Consider the following 11,856-nt stretch of genomic DNA (forward strand, 5'->3'; position numbering starts at 1 on the left):
ATCTATATAGTTTTTGAAAAAAATAAAAAGGTACTATACTTTTCTAACAGACCTCGTAGTTTGGACTATCTATGATTGAATGCTATGGAGTTATGAGGTAAAAACAGCAAGAATGGTGACAAAGGTCAGTTTCAGTTTGTACAGGGGTCAAAAGTTAAACCTGTTCCAACTTTTGTAAAATGTGATGCAAATTATTGGTTGAGTTAATAAGGGTTTAAAAAGGAATAGTTTGCACCATGTGTCATGCTTAGTCGTCATGTTACAGGGTAACATACGTCATATGCCATAGAATCCAATGTACGTCAACATTGTTTGACATTTACTCTGCAAACCAAGCATTCAACACAGTCAAAACTCTTCCATTTATTAATCCTATTAGTTCAAGCAATATTTTGCACCACTTTCTACCAAAATTGGAGCAACTTTAACTTTTGACTCCTGTGCAAACTGAAACTGACCTTTCTTACCATTCTTGCTGTTTTTAACCCGTAACTCCATAACATTCAGTCATAGATAGTCCAAACTATACCTTTTTGGAATCTTTGTGATCAGACACATAATTTGGTATAGCTTTCAATATGATTGGAGCATTTTTAAATTTTGACCCTGTGTCATCCTTCATTGACCCCTACCTGGCCGTCATACTGGATTGTCACGTGGCCAGCACTTTCACAAACACTGATTTATGAAGAACCTTCATGCCAAATCTGGTGCTTGTATCGCCATGTGAAGGATTGTTTCAGTTATCTGCTGCACTATTGATGTGTTGCTGCAGGTAATCACTGCTCTCCACTGAGTCATTACAAGTCAATTACCGATCAGGGACTCTGTCTCATTTTGCAAGAGAGACCCTCATCAGCAGTCGACTTTCTTGCCTGTTCAGTGGCAACATGAAGCCCCTGTGCTGTTAGCCCGTGATGCCATTTGTGTTTTCAATCAACACTGCGGTGATATAAATCACTTTTGTCTCAAGTGAAAAGATGAACCTCAAAACATAAAAAAAAACCTCTGGTAGAAAAATCCCAGCTTTCCCTTTAACTGCTCCATTTTTAAGAAAATATCACCTGGTTGTTTTAGCTGGGTGGTGGCCAAGTGGTTAATGCACTTGCTTTCAGTGTGGAAGGTTCCCGTTTCACTGCCACATTTCATCGGGACGGGCACCCCGCGTAAAACTTGTGCCAATTCAACATGCGGATCCACCTCAGATTTGCTGTGGCGACCCCGAGTGGAAACAAGGGAGCAGCCGACGGGACTTACTAACTGCTCTTCTGTGATTTTATTTGCAATAAAAGTGTCACAAATTATAAGACCTTTTATTTTATTCCAATAATTTCAAGTCGTTAATAACTCATAAACATCAAAAGTTGAACAGTCAAGGTTTTTTGTGTTAACATACTGTTTCCTGACTTCCTTACTGAACCAAAGATGTATAAATAACTTGAACGTCCTCTTTCAGTCACCAGTTATGACAACGTGCAACCCTGAACTTCGAGGCTATGAACAATCTTGCGCCGCTCCAGTTAGACTTCGTTGAGGAGTTTGACCACTGCCCTCATTTCTACATCGCACGCTTTAACAGCCTCCTGGGCGTTCCTCAGCTCTGATGGCAGGCCGGGCCTGACGGACACACACATCAGTACGTCTCTACGCCGGTCATAGTTACCAACACAGCGGTGAACCTGGCCACGGATCAGGCGGGGCAGTTCCTGTTCCTGTTAGACAAGAAGCAGAGACAAGGCCATCTCTGTAATCACTTTTGTATCAAAGATGTTGGCAAACATCTAAGATTTTAGGAACAAGATTTGTGTAAATTTTTAATAACTGAAAATGTGTATAACAGACTGATTTACAGTGAGACAAAATGCTACTTTGGCTAATCTGTTATCAAAATGTGTTAACTTTTGCATATTTCAAAATTAGTGCAGTAATAACACCCTAATCTAGTTGCGTTAGCGTATCATGTTATTGTGGTAACAGAATTTTAGTGGCGGCGTCTGTTTGCCTGGATCTTCATCCAAATCTGGTACGTCGGTGGGCCCCAAACTTATTTTTTGTGAGGTCTCCTCTCTGGATCACATATGGAAGCATGTGCTGCTGCTCTGTCTCGTGGCATCCAACACTCGACAGAACCATCTTGGGTCCTGGATGCCTGCCAACACTGACAACCGGTCCAACCTCACCTGGTGAAAGTAACCATCTATATGTTGAAGAAACATGAGCATCTCCTTGACCTTCTCCAAGAGTTGGGGTCGTCAGCACTAAGCATCTATGTGCATAAAGTAACCGTTAGTTTGACACAAAGTTATTCCAGTGGGATCCTACGAAGAGAACCGGTACCAACACATCCAGTTGTCACCTTTGGTCCCTGGTTAGTGTCCAAATCTGACAACCACACAGTAAGACAGACAGGAAGCACCGTGTTGCAATGTGATGCTGTACCAAATCTGTCCATTTTCTACTTCAGATATAGTTTGTCTATAAATATTGCAAGCTGTGCCAACTTCATAAATATCCCGATTCGCTGCTTGGAAATTTTGTTGTAATTTTCATTTCCTCTGCTATAGTCCGTGTCCACCTGCAATGGTTTGTTCTCCTCAAAAAAAGGACCAACCCCGATCCTGCAAATATATAAACTACACATCTTGACAGTCCGAAGAATGTTAGTATGTCAGCATAGTTATGTCAAATTTAGTAACTGACACTGTAAATATAGTGGGGGGTTTTTTCCTCACATTTTCATAGAAGATGCACTGTACAGCCTCCTTCCCGTCTCTCATGAGGAAGCTCTTGGATCCGTGGGGACCCAACGTGACTGCAGAGTCTAGAGTAGCTGAGGAAAAGTCTCGGCCTGTTAGACTGAATGTGTTTCAATATCATAAAGTACACCTCTGAGACTGCTAATCAGCTCACCAAAGATCTCAAACAGATATGGGACTTTGTCTTTAAATTGGCTCCAGTGTCTCATGCCATCAATAACTGCAGTCAAGATTCTCAGAGAGTTTTCAACAGCCGGCTTTCTGGAAATTTTGGACTGTGTCTGCTGAGAAGAGGGGGGAAAAAAATCAAATGCTGCACTGATCACTAACTGTATAGAACATTTATAACAATTCCTACATAGTGTTCAGTGTTTCTAAGGGGATAATTTTACCTGAGGTTGAGTCTGGGGTGCATTCTGAGTGTGATTTGTTCTTTTCTTTCCCTGACAGGGGGGAGTTTGTGGCTCAAAGCTGTTGGTAAATTTCCAGGAGTTTTGTGGAGCTGTTGCAGGAGCAGGAGGCCTGCTGGGATGTGGCTTAGGAGGGCTCACAGGTTTCCACTGCTGAGAATACTGATGCGTGGGATTGGCTGGTCTGTAAGGGGACAGCTGCCCCCTGTCAGAGAACTCTATGTCAGGTGTTCTCTTGCTCCGCACACTGTCACTGCTGCATGGAACTTCATAGATGTTCTGGTTGGACCAGGAAACCTGTGGTCCCACTTTCAAACTAAAAGTTAAAATAAAGAGAGAAAGAACTTTATTAATCCCTTGGGATGACTCCCTCTGGGAAATTGAGGTAAATGTTCCATGCTTACATTTTGGAACCAAAAATCTAAAGTCAGTCAAGTAATGCCAATGCTAGTTGTGTGTTAGACATTTTTAAAATTTATAGATGATGTGTGAATTTCTTGGTGGGTTTATCATGTTGGCCTCTTGAACTTTGTCTTCTGCTGCTACTCTGTGTGTTTGGAACAAACTACATCAAAATAAAAGGATGAGTCAAACAGGGTTGCTGTTGGATAACTTTAGTCTTCTTCTTATGTAAATGCACCCTGGGCCCAGTGCTTATCCCCAGATTCCATAGAAGGTATATTTTGAAGATTCCAAAAAAAGAAAGTTGACTAATGTATCAAATCACTGACTGGTGATACTAACAATCAGGGGTTCATTAACCATACCTTGTGTTCCCAGCTTTGTATGGATGTGGTACCGGTGCATAAGCTCTCACTGTTGGAGCAGGTCCAGGAGCAGGTCTGTCGCTGCTGTAGTGTTGTGGCTGATAAAACTGTGGGTTACTTTGTGGGCCCCACTGGTGGATTTGAGGATCACAACTACCACAGGTTTGGTGCCATCCATAGGTACCTGGACAAAAACAAAAACATTCACAGAAAGAAAGTTATTTACTGTATTTTTCAGCAGTGTCCTTTCCAAGATGGTTTTAATAACCCTAACTAACTACAGTGGTAGAAGAACCTCAATCTAACAATGATTAAAAAAATAACCTGCCTTAAATCATTTGATTATGGGTGATGTCTATTACAACTCAAATTAGAATAGGGGGGTGTCAGGAAACTGTAAAAGAATTTACAAGAGAAGATGTTTCTACCCTTGATAGTCATGCACGCTCATGAATCTATGTATTCTTTGTGTTATTGGTGAATGATGACTCAATTAGAGCCTTAGAAAAGCTGACTGAATACTTTACCCGATGTATTGCTATATGATGCTGAGCCGTCCCCTAGCATGTATTCACTGTGGGAGAAGAATTCATTCTCGGAGGGTATAGATGTCAATGGAAGTCTGTTTTTATTCCTCTGATTGAAGATTGGCACAGAAAGGCAGCCTGGTGATGGCAAGAAGAGGAAACACATGACTGTTCTACCATCAGTCTCTAAAGATTTAAATGTGTTAGACTGATCGGCAAAGCAGTCAAGTTACAAATGAATCTACAATTTTACCAAGATATCAAAGCTGTGCACAGAGCCATTTCTATTAAGTATCACTCACTAGGTGGAGTAACTCTGAGGTAACAGCAAATGTCAAGCAACTAAACAGTCTCCAGCAAATTGTGTGTTTATCCTTTCAATATGCCCGGTGGCCATGCCAAGAGTCCAAGAATTAGTGTCATATCCCTGCCACCAGCAGTGGTACTTCTGACTGTCATTGTGGAATGTGGCACTGGTCAAACCTTGACCACTTGCCCAGCCACGTGGCACTCAGGTTCCCTAGTCTCGGCAATGATGCCGCAGACAGAAAAAGAGCTGAATCATTCAGACACAATTAACAGCACGTAGAGCGTTAGTTTTGTTAGCAATAAATCAACAGAGAATCAGAGAGACTACTAATGTGGTCACCTGCAGCTAACCCTTTGCTTCAACAACAAAACCAAAATATTTGATATAATGAGACCTGCTCCATTTTTAATAACACAATTTTAGAGGAGAGTAAAACTGATTCTACACAATCCATGGATGTTAGCCATATGAAAGGGAAAATATGAGTCTTTTATCTGGAATTGAATGACTCCACAGAATCCGCCTTTTTTTAAGGCACATCGTTCCATAAAACAGGTGCACGATAGAACACTTGGTAGCCTGCTGACTTCTTTTAACCTCAGGAACACATAATAATCCTGTATCCTGAGAACGCAGAGCTCAGGCTGGTACGTAAAGCTTAATTCAATAGGGAGGCGCTAGTTTGTGAATAATTTAATCAGTTAGCAATAAAACCTTAAAAACAGACATCACAGGAAGCCCTTGAAGCAAGGCCAAGATCGACGTAATGTGGTCGAACTTTCTGCTTCTAGTTAAGGTTCTAGCAGCGGCGTTTTGAACCAGTTGGAGACCTCTAATATTGGTCTGCAGTAAACCAGAGAATGGGACGTTACAATAGTCTAATCTAGAAAAGACAAAGGCATGAATCAGAGTCTCTGCATCAACCACAGACAGCACAAAACAAATCCTCACTGTATTACGAAGATGGCAGTGAAGTGAGGGTTTTCTCTGCTTCAACCTGCACACTTAACTGAGTAGCAGTTATTATTATTTTTATATACCCATTTACTTACAAATCCTGAGTATTTTAAAGTTCAGGGTATTTCTGGATTTCATGTAATCTGGCATTTTTTTGTACACTGGCATTTAATTTTTACCCATTTTTCTTGGGAAGCGATATCTTAGAGAAGTGAATCTTTAACAGACAGAGGCAAAAATTACATCAGTATTTACATGCAAAAGTGGAAAATTATTATAAATGCTCACTGACTGCTCAAGTACAACAAACCTCAACAAATGTGTCATAGATTCCCAAAACAAGTACCTTTTGCCCATATAGCTACTCTCATGACCAATTTATCACTTATGCAAATCATACTATTAAAATTTTAACTAATTTTATTTACCAAATTAAAAATTACTGCAACTTGTTTTCAGAAATGTGTAACAATTCCTTTCATGTTCTAGAAGTAATTAGAAATTGTATTAATTTGGCAAATATTTACAACAAAACTGCATTTGAATGATCATAATTTAAAATAATATAATGTATATAATGCATAAGTACACAGAAAAAGACTTAACTGAAAAATATGTAAACTACAAAATGCTAAATAACTATACAAACCTGCTGTTGGCCTTGGTGGTTGGTTTTCCTGCCTCCTCATTTTGGTTCTTCTGAGTATTTCCTTCAACTAGCATCTGATATTTGTGAAGAAAGAGATGAAAGCTTTTAGAAATGATTTCCCACTTAGCAGGGGGTCACTTAGCTTAGCTCTGCCCACATAAAGTAAAATTAATTTACACTTTTCACAACACACTGTGTGCTCCTTTCTTGCCTTATACTTTAGCAAGCTGTCAAACAACTATTGGCTAGTTGTAAGTATAAGTATTTAGCTACAGATTAAAAGTACAAGTATTTAGCTTCAGATTAGTTAGTATTGGCTAACAAATGACTAACCTGTGTTCAGCTTGTTTTTGTCTTGTCTTTTTCCAATTCAACATTTTTACTTACATTTATCTTCATGCTCTGTTATAACTACATTATTTTTTCTTTATGTTAACAAAGGTAAGCAGCAACAAAATGTACAACGCCAAACTTTTTTACAAAGCTAACGTTAGCATGAGCTAATCGGCGATTTTTAGCGCCAAAAACCGACTGACAGACGCTGCAAAATTTCTAAGCGTTTCACACGTCATTAGAACGCTTTTTTCGAGGTAAAATAAATAAAACATGAAAAAATGAAATCAAAGGATCATATAGAATTATTTTTAATGAAGTTGCGAACAAAACAAACGTTACAGTTTCCTTTCATGCAAAATCTTGATATTAAAATAATTTAACAGTAAAATGTAATTTATTAATTGTAATAGTTAAAAGTTCAACAAAAAAAGAAAAGGAGCAGGTATGCCTCAGATCACCATTAAGTAATTAAGTATGTATTTTTTTAAAAAGAAAAAGACAAACTTTGAAGTACTATACTCAAAGTGTGTGTATATATATATATATATATATATATATATATATATATATATATATATATATATATATATATATAGGGTAACACAAAAAAGCAAAAAAAAAAAAGCTTGTTTCCCTTGTGGCCCAACAAAATACTCACAGGCAAACATTCGCACATACAAAATAGCATTTTTAAATTTTGAGCCCTGTGTAATTCTGCATTGATCCCTATCTGGCCTCCCGCCTGCTTTTTTTCAAGGCGTATTTGTGCTGGGTTTGGTGCTTGTATCACCATTTAAAATACTGTATCAGTTATCTGCTGCACTAAAACAGAATGCAGAGTATTTAAAAATGCTTGAGCAGATAGTGTGCATGCCACGGGGTTTTGAATCGATTGTCGTTCGGCCCACGACGGACTTGTTCGGCTACGACTTGTTTGTTTGTGTTCGTTTTTACGGAGGTTTTTCACGGGGAAAAAGTGCTCCTGGAAGTAGCAAACAAACATTTGTAACTTGTTCCGGCGGTGGCTGAGGAGGAAATCCAGGAGGGTTTACTTAATATTGTTCGTCGTGTTTCAGGTTATGGACAGACTGATTTCTGGCTAGGATTACAGGTAATTGACTTGGTTGCTGGTAGGTATAGAGTGGGAAAGTGTTGGAGTATCGGCCGACGGCCTGTATAGGCCCGGTAGCGGTATTCTGCGCTATTCTTCTCTGTTGGTTGTGTGTTGTGCAATACCTGTTTCAATTGTAGTCGCTTGATTGTTTGTGTGAGCTGTTTGTATGGCTTCTTCCTCGGGAGGTGGAGGGAAGGAGAGTCAAGTGTTTGAGAGGGATAAGTCAGTTAAACTGGCTGAAAGCGTGATAGGGCTGATGTATCGCTTGACAAAGAAGGTGCTAGGTCTACTACGATGGCAAAGCCCAGTGAGGAATATAAAGTGATTTATAAGCTTAGAGATCAAACCAGCGGTGGGTTTAGAGCTGTTAACCCACTAAAGGTGATTGAGTCACTTAGGAGTGTTGGTGAGGGCTTTGATGCCCGTGTTTTACCGAGCAGAGTGCTTTTAGTGTTCTGTAAAAACAGGGACCAAGTGAATAGAGCGAAAAAATTTGTGAAAATTGCAGGTAAGAAAGTAGAAGCTTTAGCTGTAGAAAATACCGAACTTGTAAGAGGTGTTATTTATGACGTGTGTGCTGAAATGTCAGAGTGAAATCAAAGAAAACATTAAGGGAGGTATTGTGCGGGACGTAAAGCGGTTTAAAGCCCGTGAAGGTGGAAACCCCAATGCCCCAGTTTTGATTACATTTGTTGGGAAAAATTTGCCAGAAAGAGTGTTTGTGGGCTGTTTGTCTTTCCAAGTGAAGAGTTACCAAAGACCCCCTTTGCGATGCTTTAAATGTAGCGTTATGGCCATATGGCTGGCTCCTGTAATGGGGCAGGTGATGTGCAAAATGTGGAGGTGACCATGACTGTCTCCTGTTCAGTGTCGGCTCCTAGGTGTTGCAATTGTGGAGGTAGTCATGTGGCATCTTCAAGAGAGTGTACTCAGTTTGTAAAAGCCAAACAAGTGCAAGAAATAAAGCAACAGCAACAAATATCTTACGCTGAGGCCCTTAAAAAAGTGGAAAAAGATTCTCCTGTCCCGAGCAATATGAAACATTCCTTGAAGGTGCCGATAGAGGGTAGTAGTTCACCATCTAACAGTTCTAGTCAAGAGATGATTGTTGTTAACAAAGAGGCTTTTCTCACTTTTATTGTTGATGTTCTTTATGGTACCCGTGGCAAGCAATCAAGGTCTGACATAATAAAGTTTGTATCGGAAGCTGCTGCAAGATTCTTGGGGATTAAGGATTATACTCCCCAGGATCTACGTGCCTTTATGAGGACAAGACAGGAGCCTTTGAGTCAACCACTCAGGGGAGGAGGATGAGGAGGAAGAAGGGTTTGACATAGGGGAATGTGATTTTGAAGGCAATATAGATGATGTTTAGTTTTATTTTTATGGTCTGTATTCTGCAGTGGAATGCTAGAAGTCTGATTGCAAATGGTCAAGAGTTTAAAAAGTTCATTAAAGATCTTAGTGCTAAACCAGACCTCTTGTGTGTGCAGGAAACATGGCTGAAACCGTGTCTTGACTTCTCTATTCCGGGATATGAGTGTCTACGCAAGGACAGGGTTGATTGGCAGGGAGGTGGATGTGCAACATTTATTAAAACAGGGTTACAATACAAATGGTGTGAATGTGAAGTGTCGCTTGAATGTGTGATTGTTGAGGTGTGGACTACTGAGGGTAAAATTCATGTAGTTAATTGTTATAACCCATGTAAACCCCTTGTACTCGCCAAGCTTGAGGAGGTGTTAAGTAAAATGGGTGCTCCTGTCCTTTGGGTTGGTGATTTCAATGCTCGTGACCCTCTGTGGGGAAGTCAGGACAGAATAACCAAGAAGCGGTTCCATCAACAAAAAACAATTTATTTTTCACCTGTGCCTAAATAAATCATACAAAAAAAAAAACCCAACCCAATGTCCTTCAGGAGGAGTGACTGCTGGCATGCTCTCCAGTGTTCACGGGGAGAGAAGTCCGATGCTCCTGGACTCACTACCAACAAACAGACACCCCCCAGGTGGACACGACAAACTGATTCTCTGTTGAAGCACAGAAGATGTGAGGCACGTTAGCTATTATAGCAATTTCTTTCACAGAACACATGCTATCAGCAACACATCAAGGTTTATACTTTTTATCTTTATGCACATGAGCAGCTTCTCACAATAAGTGGAGGATCACTTATCCTGCACGCCACAGCAGTGAGAAGCAAGCCACACCATTCTCATCACAATTTCACGTATACTATGTAGCAAAACATCAAGTTATTATCTACAATTAATCCAACAGTTAATTACCTTTACTGTGTGCTGACAGCATGTGTCCTCACCCTTCCTTGCTTCACAGGCTTATTGTGTGAAACCCAGGTGCGGTCCTCAGCATCTCACAAACGAACATCACAAGGTCGAGTTCCCGGCAGTTCTGCTTGGCTCACACCTGCCTTAAAAGCAGAACGCCATCCAATTATCTGCTACAGCTGAAAGTCTTTAGGGCTGCAAGTGAGCACCAGTCCCAGGTGCCTCACATGATATTGACGAGGGTGAGGACTCTTCAGCCAGCACCTTCTTTTCCACAGACAAATCAGCTTCCATGCCACCTGAGGAGCAAAGAAAAGAAAACAACACCAAAACCGCCAGCCACACCCCCCGACACACAACAGGTAGTGTAGATAAAAATGACTGTGCTTTTAATTTGTATTTTTCCCTTGACGAACTAAAAGAGGCAGTACAAGCTGGTGCAAACACGTCACCAGGACAAGATAGGATTAGTTGCAAACTGTTGCAACACCTTGACGATGAAGTCTTAATGGAGATTCTAGTCCTTTTTAATTATATCTGGGATGCTGGAACTTTGCCTAAAGCTTGGAAACAAGCTATTGTGCTTCCAATTTTGAAGCCAGGAAAGGACCCTTCCTCTCCATTGTCATACAGACCCATAGCACTTACTGCGGTGTTGTGTAAGGTGATGGAGAGAATGGTCACAAACAGACTTGTTTATTATTTAGAAGTTGGTGTTTTTTTTTTCATTGATTATCAAAATGGCTTTAGAATTGGAAGAAATACTATGGACTCAGTTGCAGTGTTAGACCAAGATATAAGATGAGCTATAATCAATAAGGAAGCAGTAGTTGCAGTGTTTCTTGATATTGAGAAAGCTTATGATAGTATGTGGAGGGAGGGATTGTTGATTAAATTACATAATGCAGGCATTTGTGGTAGGATGTTCATATGGATCAAAGATTTCTTAAGTGACAGAACTATACAAGTAAGAGTTGAAGGGGAATTTTCTGAAATAGTAAGTATTTTTAATGGTACTCCGCAAGGATCAGTTATTAGTCCAGTTTTATTCAATGTTATGATTAATGACATTTTTTCTGATGTCAATGTAGGATTCGGGAGGTCCTTGTTTGCTGATGATGGCACCATCTGGAGGAGGGGTAGAAACATTGCGTTTTTAATGAAACAAACTCAAATTGCCTTAAACCAAATAGTGCGGTGGGCAAATAAATGGGGCTTTAAGATTTCTATATCAAAAAGTAGTTATATGATTTTTGGACTTAAAAAGAAAATCCCAGACATAACCCTTATCATGTATGGCTGTCCTTTAGAGAAGGTGAAAATTTTTAAATTTTTAGGTGTGTGGATGGATGAAAAACTAACGTGGTGTACACATATAGAAAAAACTGTTGTGAAATGTGAAAAGATTAATAATGTACTTCGTAGTCTGTCTGGTAGTGATTGGGGGGCAGAAAGGTCAACGTTGCACATGATTTATAGAACAATGATAAAGTCGTCACTAGATTATGGTTGTTTTGTTTTTGGTGCTGCGGCAAAATCCAGTCTTCTCAAGCTTGATAGGATCCAAGCAAAAGCCCTAAGAATTGTAGCGGTGCCTTTAGAACTACTCCTATCCCAGCACTGTTAGTTGAAATGGGAGAGACCCCTTTGAGTATTAGGAGAGAGAAGTTGGGTCTTCAGTACTGGGCCAGGCTGTCAGGACTTGCGCATAACTCATCTGCGAAGTGTTTATTGGAAGAGAG

General features: G+C 40.0%; 1 protein-coding gene across 1 annotated transcript; it reads right to left on the reverse strand.

The window, feature by feature from the left end:
- Positions 1 to 1,486: 1,486 nt before the first annotated feature.
- On the reverse strand, positions 1,487 to 6,751 carry LOC117516495 (spermatogenesis-associated protein 22). Its single transcript, XM_034177403.1, has 8 exons — positions 6,710 to 6,751; positions 6,377 to 6,450; positions 4,461 to 4,598; positions 3,934 to 4,117; positions 3,149 to 3,482; positions 2,911 to 3,040; positions 2,733 to 2,830; positions 1,487 to 1,712 (listed from the first exon to the last, which is right to left on the reverse strand). The coding sequence occupies exons 2-8, from the start codon at positions 6,414 to 6,416 to the stop codon at positions 1,521 to 1,523; spliced, it is 1,116 nt and encodes a 371-aa protein (XP_034033294.1). The 5' UTR covers positions 6,417 to 6,450; positions 6,710 to 6,751; the 3' UTR covers positions 1,487 to 1,520.
- Between the last annotated feature and the right edge of the window lie 5,105 nt (positions 6,752 to 11,856).

This window comes from Thalassophryne amazonica, chromosome 9 (genome assembly GCF_902500255.1).
Source record: "Thalassophryne amazonica chromosome 9, fThaAma1.1, whole genome shotgun sequence".
NCBI lineage: Eukaryota > Metazoa > Chordata > Actinopteri > Batrachoidiformes > Batrachoididae > Thalassophryne > Thalassophryne amazonica.